This window comes from Haemorhous mexicanus, chromosome 5 (assembly GCF_027477595.1).
Source record: "Haemorhous mexicanus isolate bHaeMex1 chromosome 5, bHaeMex1.pri, whole genome shotgun sequence".
Lineage (NCBI taxonomy): Eukaryota > Metazoa > Chordata > Aves > Passeriformes > Fringillidae > Haemorhous > Haemorhous mexicanus.
This window is the reverse complement of record NC_082345.1, coordinates 22,841,919-22,861,506: the sequence shown is the minus strand read 5'-3', so window position 1 is coordinate 22,861,506 and position 19,588 is coordinate 22,841,919. Positions and strand designations below refer to the sequence as shown.

General features: G+C 37.0%; 1 protein-coding gene across 6 annotated transcripts in view; it reads right to left on the bottom strand.

Moving 5' to 3' along the window:
* POLR3B (RNA polymerase III subunit B) overlaps positions 1-19,588 on the bottom strand; it is a 71,855-nt gene that overhangs the window by 26,504 nt on the left and 25,763 nt on the right. For 5 of the 6 annotated variants that reach the window (XM_059846258.1, XM_059846257.1, XM_059846262.1 and 2 more), the window contains 8 exons: positions 16,579-16,779; positions 15,381-15,543; positions 13,880-14,033; positions 12,511-12,585; positions 11,646-11,744; positions 8,035-8,162; positions 5,912-6,148; positions 1,017-1,226 (listed from right to left, as the gene is read on the bottom strand). In XM_059846258.1, the coding sequence (XP_059702241.1) occupies positions 1,017-1,226; positions 5,912-6,148; positions 8,035-8,162; positions 11,646-11,744; positions 12,511-12,585; positions 13,880-14,033; positions 15,381-15,543; positions 16,579-16,779 (1,267 nt within the window). The remainder of the gene's footprint in view (positions 1-1,016; positions 1,227-5,911; positions 6,149-8,034; positions 8,163-11,645; positions 11,745-12,510; positions 12,586-13,879; positions 14,034-15,380; positions 15,544-16,578; positions 16,780-19,588) is intronic. The other variant, XM_059846259.1, reaches the window with a different exon arrangement.

Here is a 19,588-nt window from a genome sequence, read left to right as displayed (position 1 = left end):
AAAGGAGGCATAAATTAAATGCAGCAGACATTAATGCCAAAGATACATGTCTAGGAATACTATTACTGCTGCCTAGCAACTAGAAGGAAGGGTGTGTGGGGGGGGGGGGGGGGGCAGAATAAAGTGATGGAACAATCTGATTTTGGCCACCCAAAACTAAAACCAGCTTGATCACTGCACTATGCCTGCTCTCCAAGGAATTTATGGAGAAAAGTGAGAGAAGGGAGATGAAGTTTTCAGGCAACTCTCTCCAGCCCTCAGCAGCATTGACATGAAGTGCTGAAGAAATGTAGAGTGAGAGAGACAGGCTAGACCTACACAAACATGGGTCTCTGTTAGTTAACCTTCCCTTTGGTACTTAAAATACACTGCACCACAGGATTGGTATATTTTTTTAAGGAAGCAGGTCATTAATTTAGCTCTGGATAAACACTAAATTATTTTGCTTTAGGCAACACAATTATTTTCTCTCAGAAAGTAGGCAATACTGCTACTGCCCCCTCAGAACACCAAGCTCACAAAGACACAAACTGCCTCGGGTTCTATTCCTTTCCTAAATACATTCACAAATCTAATTTCATCTACTGCTTTTGTTACTGGTGGAAATAATGAGAGCTCTTTGCTAGTAATGAACAAAGGTTCAGGTAAACATCTAAAAAGCAAGCCCAAGAGAACAGATTAACTCATGCCTTATGTTTTTTGTAAGCTAAGTATTTACACCTTTTTTATTTGAGGTCAGAAGTTAGCCATTTTTTCTTATAATATCCAGACTCGGATTTTATATGCATGTTGGCATCTTCACCACACTATTGTATGCATGGAGTTACAATCACTAATCATACAGAAAACCAACAAAAGCATGCAAAGCAGTTTGGGAATTCAATTTCTTAACTGGTGATCTAATGTTCATAACTGCAATAAAATTTACTACAGGGTAACACTACGAGAAAACAAGTTTATTAGAATATATATTGGAACACACACTGGAGAAGTGCAAAAGAGTTGATGGATCTTACCTCTGTCCAAAGAGGCTTTATTTAAGACAAGAGCATCTTCAATATCGTAGCCACTGTAGCTCATCACAGCAACTGTGGCATTCTGTCCAGCAGGGAGTTTCTCAAAATCTATCAGTTCTATTGTTTTTGTTTTTACCATTGGTTTTTGTGGATAAGCAAGGAGATACATCAGAGTATCTATCCTGTTTCTTTGATTGTATCCAATAGTACCTGCATGTAAGAGGGGGGGGAAAAAAAAAAAAAAAAGCAGTGAACATTAGTGAGTTTTTTAGGAATGTTTTGGCTAAAAAGTTACCAAAATGCAAATTAACTAAAATCAGACAGAAATTCTTCAAGAAAAGAAGGGGAAAAATAATAATTCAAACCAAAACAATTTTACATTATTATATTTAAATAAATATACAAGTAGTTTCTTAATTTAAGCTCCCAGAAAGAGTTATTTATTTTCTCTTGAAAAAAACTAAGCATCAATATAAAAAGAAGAACAACAAAAGAAATAAAAGCCACTTGAATTAATACAGATAAGATTTTTTTTCTAATTACAACACTGAATCCCTCAGGTATGAAGCTTGCTTTTATTGTTCTCATAGCCACTGGGTTTGGATTTTTTTGTGGAGTTCAACTGTTGTTTCAGAGACCTGGTTCAAAATTTCATTACAATCAACAGAAAGACTATCACTGAGTTCAGGAGAAACTGTGGATCAAGGTCTTCATCTTCAACAACTTTTTTTCTTCCTTTTTTGGGCAATAATTAGTTCAACAGCAGCCTGTGTTAGAATGGGACAAAGTATAAATGAAGCACACTGCTACCAGCAGCCAAGAGTGATTTACTTTCTAAAATAAGAAGCACCACTGATAGAAAGACTACAGTAGAAGTCCACTTCTGTACTTGTCTATTTACATGAAATTTATTTTAAATTCACAGTTCAGAATTCAACCCTTTATATAGACCTCACAGCTTGAGACTGAAATTTTTGGCCCTGTCCCATCAGAATGCCAAAAGTGTCTCTTGAAATCTGAGGAAAAAATAATTAAGACCCAGCAGGGAAACATAAACCGTTGTGTAGCAGAACAAAAGTTAAGACAATCATATATTATTAGAGTCTGCTGTACCCTGTGCCAGGACTATTCTATGTGTCTAAGCAATTAAGAAATAACAGTCTGAAAAGGTAACATTTTAAAGTTGTAAGTGCTAAACATTCTGCAGTACTTTGTCCTTAGGATGTAAGTCTTTCAAAACCTTTCCATTTTGTCCTGCAGTTTCAGAGCATTCTTGGAAAGGTCAAAACAGTCCGTATAGAAGGAAGATTTCACATGGCCAAGAAGCACATCTGAACACAAACCTGCTCACTGGGGAGGCCAGCTTCACATTTTACATGCATCTACTTGCAACTCCCATTTACATAAAGTGTCTAGAAAATCAAACTCTAAAACCAGGCACTTCCAAAGACCTATCCTGCACTTGGCACTAGGCTCACTCTCCTAAATCACAACAGGTCTACCCCTTCCCAAGGACAAGAATGGAGAGATAGTTCAACAGCAACTGTCTGAAAATGAACTGCTACAGCTGGTCTGGACTTTCTCAGGTTCTAGAAAGGAGATTCAATGACACAGGCACAGAATTTTCAAATGACAAGAAAAATCTGGTAGAATTGACAGGCTTGTCTCTTGCTTTAAAGCAGGTGTTTTTCTGTCTTTTCTTGTATAAGGAAACAATCTTCTAACAGTATTTTTTGCCTCCAGTAAGACACAAGCTGGTAATGCCTGGATTCCTCAAGACTGAAGACCTTCGCAGTCCCACTCTGCAAGGTCCATCACCTGAAGGCCTCACTGTTTCTGAAATACCTTGAGATTTCAGTTAGACATTGACTCAACTCCCCTGATTCTCCCAGTATACAGCTCAGAAAATATACTTCCAAATTAAAAACTTAAGAGGTTTAGACCATTATTCCCCTCTGCATCTAGAATTTGTATGCTTTCAGAGTAGGTTGCAGTGAAGCTCAGCTTAAATGTTGCACAGATAGGTAGATTTTCCTGATGCTGAGAGAAATCTTTCCAAGAGAAAGTCATGCCAAACTTAACTTTCAAACTAAATGCTTGCATTTTTTTCCTCCTCTGATATGCTTATATGCAACACCTGCTATGGTTCACTGGTTAAGGATGCTAAGACAGGATGAAGTCTGGAGCACCAGTTTTATCTTTTATACTTTCAGGGTGTCCTTTACACCCCAGTAACAACCTGCAGAAGTTCCCTATTTATCAAAGATTTCAAATGACACTTTAACATATTTCAGGTAGCACAGATTATTTCTCTTCAGATGTTCCACGTATTTAAAAACTGGCATTTTTATCAGAGGTTCAGATAAGCCTTAGAGAACTGCTACTGTCTGGGAGCCAGAAGCAACTGATATTACTGAGATTCTAGGCCTCAATAATAAACTATATTAAGGCTACTCTTCAGGAGATGAATGCTGTATAAATGGAAAACATATACATATATATCCATGACAAGTATCCTAGCAGGAAAGAAATTGGTTAGAGAATGACTCCAGAGCACAAATGAAATAAATTAGCCAAAAAACATGGCATATATCAGCAATATTATTCCTAATAGCTGGGATTTAATGGTTATACAAATAATCCTTTCTCTAAACTGGGCTAGCATACCACAGCCTGAAACCACAATCTGCTTATTTAAAATAAAGCAGTAGCTCTCTTCAGAGGACTGATGTGCTGGGATGAGCCCTCTGTGTGGGTGCTGAAATGAAGCAAGTCACTAGCTTTATTTCTGCTTTCTCTCTGAAAGAACAGTGCCCTTGTTTGCTCCAGTCAAACAACCAAGCAAAAGTAAAGTATAATTAAAGTTCACCATAACAAACCCTGCTCACAATGACTCACATTTATAACTATCCCACCAGCAAAACCCAATTTTTTTCATTGGTAATTAGCCCTGGTTAAAGCAAAACACACAAGGTTGACTGGGATACAATGAAGATAATTTTCTTTTTCTCAGTACTTGATATATTGTGAATGCACATGTGCATTCTATCTTTTTTTTCAATTTCCTGACAGTTTTTTTTTTCTTTTTAAGTGTCATTTGAGTATCCTTTAGTGTGAAATAATCACTACAAAAACACTATCTACTGGTATTTAGCATAAATGAGGCATTGCTATTCTGATGCTCAAAGTTTTGAGAACTCACCAGAACAAACAGCCAGCTAAAATAAACATTAATCCAATTCTCTGGTGTATCGCTTACAACAACATTAAACTGTACAATTAAAATTGACAAGGATACAGAAATCAGTCCATTTGACCCAAAAGGGCTATTGCTACACATGTCAAGAAAAGAACTGCTCTAATTCTGTATTTCCCCTGTTTTCAGCATGGATTTTCTAAGATTCTGTCCTTTTATATGAGCACAAAGCAAGAGAGGAAGAAGTACAGTTTTTAAATGCTGCAATAAACCTTGCGGAGGGGGCCCCGACTCCGCTCAGACAGACTGTCACAGTACATGCATTAGGTGATCTGGATGTTAAGTGTTAGAAATATTCTTTTCACAGTAGAAAGATTAAGGAGTGGTTTAAAAAGATTATGGGTAAAATGTGTGTGTGGGGGGGAGTTCATTTCTGCGTCAGCACTTCTGTGCCTACTACCAAGGAGAGGAGAGGTGTCAAAACAAGGTCGTGTCATGAAGCACAAACAATCCTCAAAGAGCAGCGGCAGAACAGAACTGCGGCCACAGTGCTCCCAGATCCAGCTGTGATGACCAGCAACAGCTGGTTTTGCTTTGAGGTTTGTTTAGATTCTGTGCCTCTAGGCTAGCTGTACAAAATCTGGGAGGACTCTGGCTCTCAGTCCACCAAAGAACTTTCACAACTGTCAAAACCCCCCAGCACTGAGTTCCTTGGAGCATATTTATCTTCTCAATTCAATTTTAACACATTCAGCTGGCTACAGTACAAGGCAGAACAGTATATAAAGGGCTTTGCTACTTCACAGAAGCAAAGCAGAAATGTACATGGTACAGTAACAGACTTTTTTTCTAATATCAAAGTTTTTGCTTCATTATAAGCTTCTACAACAAAGCTCTCACCCACCTATGTCTGTCGGCTCAAATATTTCCTTTTCTTTCAGAGGTTACAGTAATAATCAACACCCAAATCCCCCTTTTCTTAGTCAAGATTTGTGTTATGTATCATGGGTTGAAGCTGCAGGGCACAGTTGTGCTGTGAGTGTACAGCTTGCTTTGTGTACCTCCACCACCAATTACACAGCAGCACACGTGCATGTGCAATATAGGGGATTACTGGCAGGAAAAGTGTATTTTTTCATTCTTCAAATTAGGCTTTTAGACAGTCACAGATGTACAATGTGTAAAACTGACTAGGTTTTTATGTCATAATGGAATTAAGAAGCTCAGTTTAGAACTATTTCTTAAATGTAGAAGCCTTTGATCCTCTGAAGAATTATTTTACCAACACATTAAATGCAAATAGTACAGACTCTTGTATTCTCATCTTAAGTACTTGTGAAATTTTAAGCTACAACTGTTAACCTTGCACTGAAATGTCAACATTCAAGTGAGGTCTTTGCAGCTGCTGTTGTATTTACTACCTAACTTCCTATCAGTCTTACAGTTCAACCTGCAACATATGTAAATAATCTATGCCAAAAGTGAGGGGTTTTATTTCAATTTAATTTTACTGAAATCCAGTTTGGTCATTAAGTGCAGCTCTAGTCCTCCAACAAGATGACTCATCTACCCCTGAAAGGGAGATTTCAGGATATGTAATGCTCTCCACAATAAACATTACTATTTCAGGACCTACTACTTGTCAGGGACACTGGATTACAGACCTCATTCCAATCTCTGATGTCCACTTTCCACTTACTTGTGCTTTCACACCTTTCCTTAGCTTGATGTTGCTTAACAATGAGGCTTAGAAAAGACTGTCCAAAGCTGCTGGCACAGCCCTGTGATATGGTCAGAGGGGGTGGGTCAGTGTTGACAAGCACAAGGCTCTCCTCTCCCAGACTGAACCCCGGGCTCCCTTCGCCGCTCCAGGTTTTGACAGTCAAGGGAGTGACACAGAGGACTTGGAGATGGCAGCGTTGGATGAGGAGCTGCTCTGCAATTTCGGTATGGAGAAAGAAAGCAATAAGGCTGGATGGTAACTTAAAGCTTGGGGTTTGAAGCTACACTACATCACATCTCTTCACAAAAATAAACAGAAAAAAGTATGTGCAATGTTTCAGGAATACCCTCTGGGTCTCATCTGATCAGTAAGTGTAGAGAAAATCTCTGCCCCTACATATTGCCACTTATGGTGGCTTTTTTTAAGCAGTTATTACAAAAAGCTTCAGGTGTTTGCAGATACTTCAGACAGAGCAAAATAAACCTCAAGTCATGTGCCAACTTTTAAAATTTACTTTTATCTATCTGCTTATTCTTTGAGTCAGGTGTTTTGTCATAACAAACTGAAACAAAGGCTTTTTTTATTGCTCAAGATATTCAATGGCTTTTGTGTTCCTAGCGTCAGCAGGAACGTCAGAGGATTGTATCCAAGGAGCTAAATGTGCAAGACCTAGGGTCAAAGCAGCTGAATACACCAACCTCAGAAAACACAGACAATGAATTGCAAATGACACTCGAAACAAAATGGGGAAAAAAACCTTCACACAGAAAACTACAAAAGAACTCCACAGATACTGAATTGGCTTTCTGTACACACTGATCCTGCTTAACTGTGTGTGGTAACTTACCAAACCTTCTGAGACTAATAGTCATAAAATAGAGACTCAGGGGTGGGGGAAAGATAAGGGGATGGGGGAGAACTGTAAGGAAAAAAGATTGCATTGCTCCTCTTTCCACCCACCCACCTTTTTTTTTTTTAAATTTAAATAGAGAACATGCATCTTGATATTTTCTGTTTTCATGTGCTCAACATGATGGTTCAGCATAAGACAGTTACTTTGCTACTAATTCTGCTGGAGAAGTCTCACAAAAAGTATAGTGTTTAAGCTTTGAACACACAGCACAAAATAAATGGTTTAGTAAACCTAACTGAAGTGGCAGTTCATGAAACAGAGCTGTGCTGCTGTAGCTCCCAACTTGCAAGCAAGCCATCAATACAAGCCACAAAACCAGCCTGTAGAGCACCAGTCTGAATGCAGCTGTCTGAATTGATGTATGACTGATCAGGCTCCTCTGCCTTGATCACAGGCCACAGACTTCGGCACTGTAATGCTGGTTTCACTGAGTATTAAAGAAAGGATTAGAACTTAACTGCTGTTAATTACCCCCAGCAGCAAATTTACAAAACAGTTAGGTTTTAATGACCATATATGACACTGTCAAATTAAATAATAAGTAATCAGAAAATTAATTTTGTTTCAGTGCTTGCCCTCTTCATCCAAAAAAGCAAAAGCAAAAAAAATCTAAACTAAGGCTGTGGAAAGTGTTCAAATTATTAACAACTCTTTCACATGTGAGTCTTCTTATTCTCTGATGTCAACGTTAACTATTGATATATTTATTTTTAGGACACTAACTCAACCAGCCAAAGAAATGCTCCTCAATATGTGCTCTGTTTCTCTTTGTGAGAACAATTTTTAACTCTTTTTTTTGTCTGGAAACCCACAGCACATTGCAGCATAAAGAGACCACTCTGCCAATCCTGCAGATATGCTGAAAACTTGAAAGTCATGGTAATTTCCAATAAAACGCAATAGAAAATGCAAAAGTGTCCCAGTTTATTAAAATTTTCTTTTAAGTGTTAAGAATTGCAGATATAATCTTCATTAAGTGAAACTGACTGGTACTTTTCTCACATTAATCTTTCCAAGTTTCAGAGGTAAACTCTTTTCCTTCTCAAAGTTAAAGAAGTGCTCTTTAACTTTTCCCAGAAAAGCTTTTATGTGAATCAGGAAAAAAAGAATTTTTGTTTGTCATTTTCACTACATAGCTTCAAAAACTATGTAACAATTCAAAGAGAAATAAAAAGTGAAGTCTTACCCATGGCTTGTTTCCCCATGGCACACTGGTAAGTGTTTCTTGGGGACTGGTTGTGGTGAGGATATGGAATCAGCCCAGCACAGACACCCAGAAGCGTGAAAGGCTCAATCTCCAAATGGGTTGTATCTCTTAAAAGAAAGAGTACCAATTATGGCAAGCTCATGAACAAACAAAAGTAGAATTTATTTAATTTAGCAGTATCTCATAACACTTCAAATTCAGTTCTGTTCAGGAGAATGTAAGTCAGTAGGACCTCAAAACACAGATTCACTAAAGGATTTTTATTTTTATTACAAAAACCCAACAACTTTCTTTTGGTTGTAAGTGTTTCCATATAAAAACAAATGAAGAAGAAATAAATCCAAGTTTATGAAATTCCATAATGGAGGAAAAGCCTCCACATAATGACAACCTGAGGGAGCTCAGTAAAACAATAAAACATAAGTTTACACAGTAAGACCCAAAATGCCTTAAGCAATGTCTTCTCATGTAATGAGAGCCCTCCACATCAAATTACTAATCTCAGAAATTCAGAAATCCACTAGGGAGATGGAAGAAGGAAGACCACAACAGATTCATGTATTTAAAAAACTGTTTTAGTTTTCCAAGGTCAGCTATATCAGTTAAGGAGAAAACATCTGTCTCCAAACCAGATCCACTGCCATAGGTACATGACATAATACAACACTATTTGAAAAGCTCTGCAAATATTTTGGAAGTGATTATGTTGTTAAAAAACAGTACTGATGAGAAGTAAAAAGAGAAAAGGAGACAATTTGTTCTATCTGGCATGAGCTTCAGAAGAGAAAGTCCACGCTCAACAAAGACAATCATAGCATGCATTGGGATGCAAGTGGAGAGACTAATAACTAAGAATGAAGTGTATAATAAAGCTTGGCTGGAGCAGATATGAATTTAAATCAAGATAAGTAACTAGGAAGTGAGGAATTACACAATACAGATGATTATAACTCAACCTATTCAAAGCATATATTTCATGTCCTGGATTTATTACAGAGACCTTGGGTTTATGCATACATTGCTTCTCCCACATATCTAAACTGAAAGCATTCTCAAAATCTCAAATTCAATGTTTGACTTCTCTTGGAAGTCTTTTGGCAGAGTTTAATTATTCAAAGAAATTATTTTGATTATTTAACTTCAGGATCTTGCCAAGGAAGTGACAGAGAAGTCTTTATTATGGAAACACTCAAAAGATAGCCAAGCACTGTAAGCTAAAAAGGCTAAGGAATTACCAACAAGCACATAGAGACTGAAGACAAGTGCCAGCAGTAACTTAACAGATAAACAATATATGAACTACTGGAAGAATAATGAAATCTGAAAGCTGGAAAAAACAGACCTGGAAATCCTGAGGATTAAGCCAATGGAACGATCTATCAGTCCTAGAAATCTTTATAAATCACAAATACACTGGAACAACCTAAAAATCACCTGCTGGCCAGAGGACAGCCACTGTTTTTTCTCCACCTGATAAAAAGCAGCTATGTTATTTAAAGCCTATAATAAGAAAATAGTAATGGGAGAATCCAAACTGCTGTCCAGTAATTGCAAAATGGTCTCAAGAGCCAGTAGCAAACTGGAAGCAGAGACTGCTTCCCCATTCTGCAGAACTTCACAGAACTGGTGACACTTTTCAAACAATAAAACCAGAAGCTTGACACTTACTGACAGTGAAGTTTGCAAATTTCTTCAGAAGGTACAAGTGCATGGAAACAGATATACATTTGCATATAGGGTATTCAACAAATGTCTTCTTGCAGTGAGGTCAATCCTATTTCAATCAAAGATGACCCTACTACCTTATGAAGTATTCCAGAGATCTAATGGGAGACATTCAAACTTTACAGGGCAGTTCAATTTCTGCAGGTCAAAAATGTCACTGCCAGAACCAGGCCCAAGATAGGAAAGGCAACCTCATGAGTTTGAAAAGCAGAATTACAAATGTGTAAGGAAGAAACTGAAGGCATTAGAGTCAAATACTCCAATGAAAACCCCTCTTATTGGATTGGAAAGAGAGGATACTGTAGCTAAAGGAAGCCTACATTACAAAAGCAGCAATGCTTCTGAGATACAGCCCACTATCTGAAGTATCAGTGGCATTACCAGAACAAGATGTACCAACATGGTCACACCATTTAAATGCAAGATGATCATCTGGGGAAAGGGGGTACTCAACTCAGCTATTCAAGATTTAGGGAGCATCATTACCAAACACAAGGAGCAATGTGCTCATACAATGCAAGCTCAGATACTTATGGCACAGTTAGCCACTGTTAGCATTGAAGCCAAACACAAAACGATTGAGTTTGAACAATACAAGAATCTTCTGAGCTTCCTGGGAGTTGCTGAGGAGTCTTTTCCTCACACTGATCCACTGGAAGTTCACTTTCTCCTCCACTTTTAGACTAAATAATGATTTCATGTGATACATTCCCATTAACCTTTCTAGCTGAGTCAGTTGTCCGGTAACTTAAATTTTCAGCTCTGGTGCTTTGTGGAAGTTATTTAATTTTGGCACAAATGACAGCAATTGTGTGCCTCTTCTTTGCTCATGTATACAGAACTCAGTCAAGAGCATGCAAGAGTAATCTCTTAAAGTGATAAAGTCTTCAAAAGCCTGGGTAGGAGCAATGCAATTTAATTAGCAGAGTTAATGCATTACATTTAGCAAAGGTTAAAGATAATTGAAGAGCTCACCCAGCTCCACTGAAATCAATGATGTATTTCTATTAGCTTGCAGGAGTACTTGACCAGGACAGATTATTTAGAAAAAGAATTTTCTGCACAAATCTGCTGATCAAACATTCACAGAGATAACGTCTAGCATTTCATATTCGGGCTTCAGTTTACAGGATATTGCCAGAGAAACATTAAAAACCAGTAAAAAGATAGGAGGACTCAAAAATTTAAAAGAATCCTTCCTTTAATGTGGGTTCTTTAATCACAGCCAGAAGACAAGAGTAAAAAAAATTGCAGCAGGTGCTTCAAATATGTGGAAAACATAACAGATCTGGAAATCTCTCTGAATTAAAATCACATATCAAAACTGGTTTTAAGATGTGTGGTAAAAAATACACAGAATGATGCTGACATTTTTATTGGGGCCTATTGTACATCCAAAAGTCAAAGGGAAGGTCTCATTCCAGCATTCTACTTACTGTAAGGTGGGTGTCAAGGGTCCCTTTATGGCCAGAAAAGAAATTCCCAAACAATCATGATATGCTAAGATAATCAAATAACATGTTGAACCATTTGCCTCTTGGATACCTATTGGATAAGATTATTTATGATGAGCAGCCCAATGAGCAGAACAAAGAGCCACATCCAGAAAAAGAAAGGATATACCTTTAACTATTTAATATTTTTGAGAGTTAGTAGCAGAAACAGCTCTCTCAAAATCTGAACCATTTTTTGTAACTTCCCATGGATAATTTAGGATGCAGACAGATCCCTCTCTTTAGCTTTTACCTGGAGTAGTTTCAACCATTATCAAGGTGTGTACATGTGAAAACAGTAACATTATCTATATGTTTGCATTTCAGAGTTACCCTATGAAAGTTTTTCTTGTATACTGAATGCATACATACTTATTGATTGTATTTTCATACAGGGCAATGTTACAGTCATTTTCTTCATTCACATCCAAATATTCAACGAGGCCTTCATGCAAGAAGTCTTCAAAACTCCTATAGATAAATTAAAAATTACATTAGAAGTACTGACCTTATATTTCTGCAAATATAAAATACTTAGTACATATATTAAAAGAATGTAATATGTAAAGCTAAACCAGATAAATATTTCTACATGTAGAATTTTGTGCATATTACATATTGAAGAAGAATGTGTTTTCTAAATTAATCCTGTTGTCCTTTCACTGCTTCACAGTCTGACAGATGAATGTTACTTACTTGAACAACTACATAAAATCTTTCCATATGTACTCATCATCACTGTAAATGTAAGCAAATATAAGGATAATCACATACATTTTTGTGATTTGTTAGACCTAAATTAGACCTAAATTTAAATGCCTTTGTATAAGTGTGGTTTAAAAAAAAATACTAAGAATTAATTCTAAACTAAGAATTTGCAAGGACTTTCAAAAACTCTGAATGTGCCCAGTTTAGGGTGGTTAAGTTGATACTCCTGTGAGGTGTCTGATTTTTCAGTCAGGAGGATAATGCTGCCTCAAACCTTCCATTTGCAGAAAGATGAGGCTGTGAGATCTATTTATTCTGTATACTCACCAAATCTCACAGTAGTAACAAAATAAGAACACCAGCCTTAATTTGACTTTAAACAGAAAATCTCCAGTACAAAGATTATTTATACAGGAGAGCAGACTTCTCTAATCAGCTAACCCCAAGACTGTGAAATATTGACTGACTGAAGTATCTCCACACAGTATTTACTTGGTCAAGATGAATATGGCCTACTTGAATTGCATACCTGTAGCCCTGAGCCAGTTCTTCCATATGTTTGTTGGTAACTGCAGGTTTTTGCTTCTTGACAATTATGTAAGGCCTGAAATTATTAAAAAAAAAAAAAAAAAGGAAAAAAAAAAGGATGGTCATAGCAAATACTTAGGCAGGTAACTTAATTTATTCTTACTCTAAGAACCCTGCCTATGCACAACCTATTGTATAAACTGTTCTTAAAATTTATCAGCCTTTAACTGATAAAACCACATAAATAAAATACTAACTATTCAGACCTTAGTTTGATGTAACTTAAAATGTGTATTAGAAAAATCAAGACTTAAATTTTGATGTGAAAGCCATTTTTTTCCCTTTAAATCATTCAACTAAAATTTTATAAATTTTACCTACATATTTTGATGATGGATTTAAAAAATTTGAGATTTCCCAAACTACAAAGCTAAGAACAGCATTTAGTACTGTGTTTTTTACAGAACACTAAGTTCACAGTTTGTGCTCAAGTGTCCACATGCAAGGCTGCATTTTGCAATTGCCTACATGCTGTAAAGTACAGGCATTTACTGTGGGTGATCTCTGATGAATCCATAAATTTCAACAGCACATGGATCTCTGAAGGCTTCCCTACCACACAAAAGCACTGACACAAAGGACAGCATGCAAGAAGGCACGTCAAGGGCTGTTGCTATTTGGACAAGTTGCTTTGATAAAGAGCAGCAAATAGTTACAAGATTCTTGTGGAGTCCCCTCTGAAGTCTAAATAACTGTTAGAAGATTAATAAGCACTTTCAAATGGTTAATAGGGATATCTGAACAATTACAGGGTGAGGGGTGCTACAAAGCAAACTTGGTAAAGCCTTGCAAATCCACATGATTTCCCTTGCTTTTATTTTAAAAATACTTTTAAAATACTTTAAAAGCTTTACTGCCATCTCCCAAACGCATGTATTAGCCCTGACTGGAAAAGTGGTTTCTCTGCCACTGAATATGGCCCTACTCAGGATCTCTTGACCAGGTATGATTAATTGACGGTTTGTGCACTTACTATTTTGGAGCCTCTGACATGCATCCTAACTGCATTCAACATGCTCTAAGATTCAACTAATGAACCAAGTAGAATGTCAGCAGTAGCTGTGACTGCTGCTTTGTTGAAGTGAGCACAGAATATGCACACAGCCAATCAATGCTAAAATATGTATATATTCATTAACCCATTCTGTCTCTTCCAACCTCTGCCTATTTTGAATGAGGGTTATGTAAGGAGAAAAGAGATGCTCAAGTCTTATCGAATTTGCTTAAATCTGTTCCTGTGAAAGTCTTAGCCCAGTGCATAGAAATTTAAAGCCAGTTCAATAGTGAGGTAATTCTGATGAGAAGTTTACCTGCACAATCTCCCGCCATCAGAGGAAATGTAGACACATCTGTCAGACAGATTTGTAGAGATGGAAACAAATTCGTTGATATAACCCGCTCGACGCAAGATCCGAAACGTGTTGACTAATTTCTGGTGATCACGTATTACACCTAGGATGTTACCTGGTCAGAGAGACAATAAATACCTGGTGCATCCTTTGCATATCCAAAACTATTTACAAATTCTGATCATATGTGGCATGCATAGAAGTACTTCTGCTTCTTGTAAATAATGAGTTGTTGTAAAATCCCCCTTCTCTAACATGAATAAGAGCCAGCTCTTTTTTCCTCTCAATTCAAAATTGTCAGAATTTCACAAGTCAAATACCTGAATGCTTCCAAACCTGAGAAACGAAATGATGTGGTTCTTCCAGCTTTCTTCTAGTATGTTTCTGATCAGGTGCCCATTAATCAGTTGGTACACAAGATAACAACTCTCAAGTCTGCAATTTCACCTGTACTGAAACAGATCCAAGGTTTCCAAGAACAGGCCAAGTAATGGCCCTTCTGCCTTGTCAGAAATTTTAAAGTCCTGATATTTTGATGTATGTGATCACTCACAACAGCACTAGAATTTCTCTTTTAGCTACTTAGCTCAACTCAGCTATCTCAGCAGGGCACTTCAGCTCATACTTAAATATTCTGATGCATGACGAGCAAACGAGAGAGTACAATTCATTTAAAGAGTCACCTGTCCAAAGTAATCTTAACATATAAAATAAACATCTATGCTCACATTTTAAAAACTTTAAAGGAGAAGACAAAGGATGATAGTTTAGGGAGTTTATAAGACAACAGAAGGGTCTTTACAGCTTAAAGAATTTGTACTTAACAGATTATCTACCTTCTTAAGTCATAAGTTTAGATCAGGATCAAGTCACCTATCCACAAGTTTGAATTTTTTTATGGATTAAACCCACAAACCAGTGTATTGAACTTGTGTTTCCTTTCTGTTTTTAAAGGCTCCTTAAAATGCACAAATATATATAAAACATATAAAGATTACAGAAAACTAAATGCTTTCTGCAAAGGAAGATCTGAATTTGTAAATTTATTACAATATTATATATTACAAATTCGAGTTATTTTCTTCTAAATGTACTTTATGAATGGCATCTCCTTTGGCCAATATCTAAAAAACAAACAAAGAAACCCCTAGTTAAAAGTACATATTTTTGTGCCTATTTGTGCAAGTGGGCTTAAAATAGGGCTGAAATTTAAGAAAGCTTCCATTTCCCAGCTACATACATCTGCAGTCAGAGTTCTGAAGACACAACTTCATGAAACTAAGTGCCATCATCTGGCCCATCTACTTTGCCCAACCCTATAAAAATATTTACAGAGGAAATTATTTGCACGTGGAAAGCAGCATCTGCTGTTGACTGTGATCCAAGAACTACTGGAGGGTTTCTGAAGCCTAACTCTCCATCAGCAACAAATCAGAGTCAAGACTGGTGAAAAGTAACATACCATTAAGAAAAACCAGGAACACATTTGGGTATGAAAGTTCTTCACCACAGAGCAAGTTGACATCTTCAACTCCAAGATTACTGGCTAATTTAATAATTGGGCCATCTTCCATATCTGTAGTAATGTGTGTCATGAGGGCAAGGTTTTTGACCAAACCACAGGCCTAGGAAAAAACAAAACGGAAACCCACTAATCTTGTCCCTTCTCTTTCTATGTGTTAATACCATACTTGCATTTTTCTCCCCAAACTGTATTTATGATTAACAAAAACAAAGAGATGACAAAGTGAAAGGAATTAAATTAATTTCCCTGAAAGTATGGGGGAAAAAAAAGGTAGAATTTTCTTAATCACACGGAAGTGTAATGTTTTAGCATTTAACAAGCTAATAAAAAATATAGGCACTGAAACAGATTTTAAGTTAACCAACCATGTATAACCCCATGTTTCTCTCCTCAGCTACTCAGCAACATAATGGAAATACAAGATCAGTCCATTGATCAATTTTCCATGTATCCTGTATGTTCTAGCACCAACATTAACATCTTTAAATGAAAAATCACCTTATACAGTGTAACTTTATTTCAGCTGTCTAGTAAGACTAGCTTATATTGACTTATTCAGAAAGTTGAGAATTCCTCCCCCAAGAGTATCTTCTATTCAGAAAAAAAAAAAAAAAAAAGGAAAGCCAAACAAAACAAGACGGTCAGAATCAATTCCTGATTGAAATATGTACAAAGATGGTTTTCTTCCTCTAGCTGATGGCTAAACAAATACTTGTACAAGTTTCCAGAAACACTGCAGGTTGACGCTGCAACTGGAAAACAGAATGTTTATTACAAGAACAAAGGGAGAGGGGTTTAGGACTCCTCTCCTTCTGCTCTCTCCAAAAGAGAACAGGTAGTTCCACTGCAAAAATGGGACCTGTTCATGTCATTCTCATATAGCCAAATGATCTCAGAACTGTTTCCAGACTGTCTATGCAGGAATAAAAAGACAATATAGTAAGGAGGACCAGGATGTAAACAGGTAGGATGTAAGAAGTCACACAAGTTGTGTTACCAGGCTGAGGATAATTTATCTCTGCAGAAACCTCTTCATCAAAATTATTCCTCTGATCGAGGACCACCGGCTTCAAATTAAACAGTGTCTTCATTTGTCAGGGCAAGAAACACAGAAAGCAAAACAAAAATTCCTCACCTCTCCTTCAGGAGTGTCAGAAGGACAGAGCATCCCCCACTGAGATGGCTGTAGCGATCGAGGACCACTCACTTTCCTTGTCTTTTCAAACTGAGAAGAGATCCTGGTCATCATTCCCAGAGCAGATATGTAAGACAAGCGGGACAAGACTTGTGTCACGCCTTGGCGGTCCATCTTGAATCTCTTTAGAGACCAATTTCCCTGTAGAATAATATTAATGTTTCAAAAGAACTTGTGCAGTTTGTCCTTGTCTTGACTTTTTCCAGAGTCTAGACAGAATGATATCTGAGGAGCTTTGCAAAACAAAGGCTGCCCATTTGTATTAATCAAATTTCCAACTACCTATCTGCCTATAAACTCCTAGTTATAGCATATCTGTATTAGGTATTAAAGAGAAGTTGAAACAAAAGGACTTTCAGATGAGCAGATACTTTTGCTATTACATATTCCATCATACAAATAGTCTTTTTCATCTGTCCATCACAGGTAAATTAATACTCAACTTTAGCTAAATTAAATGATTTTGGTTTTGTTTTATAGATTTTTTCTTTAGTATTTAAGAAAGAAAAAAACAGTCTTTGGAGCGATATAACACTTTTACAATAGGTCCCACAAGCTTTCAGTTTTGCCTTTTTCATGATTTGTTACTTTTGTAGGAAACCGACATTTATGCTGGAGAAGTCTGACATCAAAGCCCTCTGTACTTTTTTGAAGCCTTCTGTTTTTGGAATCCAGAGGAAAAAGACACACTGATGTGTCTTCCCAGAGAAGAGAGTCTGTATGTGTGTGGAATAGGTCCTTCCAGCTTCTGTTTGGATTACACCAAATATAAAAGATCCATGAACATCTCAGAGGTTTTGTGTTTCAGGATTGTCACAGGCACTCTCACTTGTGGTTTTAATCACAACAACAGAGGAGCTCAGAGCATGTTCTAGGACACAAATATGCTTCCATGCAAGATTTAATAAACTCTACTGCAATCTTGAAATTTGGTGTTAAAATTTTTGCCTTTGTGACATTTACTCCATATCCAGTTCTCAGCACCTGAGTCAGTGTATACAGCAAGTTTCTGTCTGAAATACTATTTACTGCAGGCACCATGTTACAGTTAAGTCCAAAGATAACATTTTCCCAAGGACGGCCTTCTGCTAATTCTTGAACCCTTTCTGGCAAACTCGGCTCACCAATAATAACAAATAACTTGAAGCTTGCTTGCTGTTTATAATACACCAAAACCCTTTCAGAGAGTGATTTGCTTGGCTTTTTTATTTCCACTTTTAACAGCACAAGCCCATTCAGTGATCAACAGAAGAAAACACCATTCATATGAATGGTTTTGTTATTTTGATAGTTTCTAGTCTTCCACTGGAGACTATCAAATAGTCTCAAATTTGTAATAGCAAGTGGGAAGACATCATGCTCAATGGCAAGTCAGTCAAAAGAAACCTGTTAATTTGTTCAGCATCTTTGGGAAGGGTTCACTCACTGACCATTTCATTCTGTAAAGACTGAGAGTTATGGGAGTGTAAGTGGAAGAATACAATAAGTCAGTAGTTTTTCTTCACACTAGAAAGTATTGCATCTGTAGGCTAAATAAGTATGTGGTTTCTCCTTTGCTGCCCAGAAGAGTCTAAAATAAAAAAGACTGGGAAAAAGGGGAAGTAAAAATGCTGCCTGAAGACGTCATACAAAATATTAGTTGTGCTTTGGAAGGGACAGAGTAGATCCTTCAAAAGTTGTCCACAAAAAAAAAAAAAAAAAATCAAAAGAGGCCAGGACAGTTGTGAGACCACCCCCATTGAGAACATCCTGTTGAGAACTCTTATGAATGGGAAGTTGCCCCCCCAGTGGCATCAGGTGATTCTTCAGATGCTGAAATGTCCATCAGGCCTGTGGCACTACTGCCTGCCCTACCTTCTCTTCTGGGGTTTTCCAGGGTAAGGAGAGGACCTGTAGCAAACATCACTGAGTACCACTGTAGAGCGGATGCAGTAAGGCTATGAATTCTTTTGCCTGCTACTGGTGTAATTATGAATCTGCTCAGTTTTTTCATGCTCTTTGAGACTATCATTGAAGCATTCTGGTGAGACTGGAGATTGTAATTTCCAATAATCATTTCTGTGGTATTTGCTTAATCTCTTGAATGGTGTGCACTGGGCATTGTTCCTGAGAAATTATTTTTCAATGCTTAAGAGCAGATGGTATTTAACTGCTTATGTGGCAGTAAAAAAAGAGTCCAAAGACACAGGAAGAACGAAGACTTTACTGAATATGGACTGAATACTTGCAGATTTATCTCTGTCAGTCCAAATGGAAAAACTGGCACAAGCTAGAAGAAAGCACTAGCATTTAGAGAAACAAATCTGTCAATTGTTTTGGTTATGTGCACTGTGGAGATTTAACTACATTTGGGGCACTCATAAAATTAAACAGTGATAAGCTTTAACACTGGGATTTGTAAGTTACAGACTGTTGGTGGTTTTGGATGCAATATGTGGAATTAATTTGTTTACAAGAACCAAAGAAAAACCTCAGTTTCATGCTAGGCAGAAAAGCCCTCTCAAGAGCACCAAAGATTAAAAATTAAGTTCCACAATTTTTACCAGCTCCTAAAATACTTAAGTCTAATCTAATTTATTTTAAAAAACATGCATTTCAAAGTCTTTTACAAGCTACTAGCTGGATTTCAGGAGCAATCTCACAAATTGCTCTTGCAGATGTCTGAGGTGAAACACAAAGTTAGTAGCTATTATTGTTATTGTCCACTGGCATGAAGGAAAGTATCTGTTCCAGCAGAAGACAGAAACAGGCTAAAATCCAACCAAGGCAAATATTTAAAGGGTAATGATCAGAGTTTTTTAATATTTTGGCATGCAGCAGATTTTCCTGTTAAATAGATCAGTACCATTAGCAGAGAAGGACAAACTTCTATGCTGCAAATTTGTTCATTTCATCAACTTCAAAATAAAAAGGCACTGCCTTGAAAGACCTCAAAATTGAAGTTGAGAGG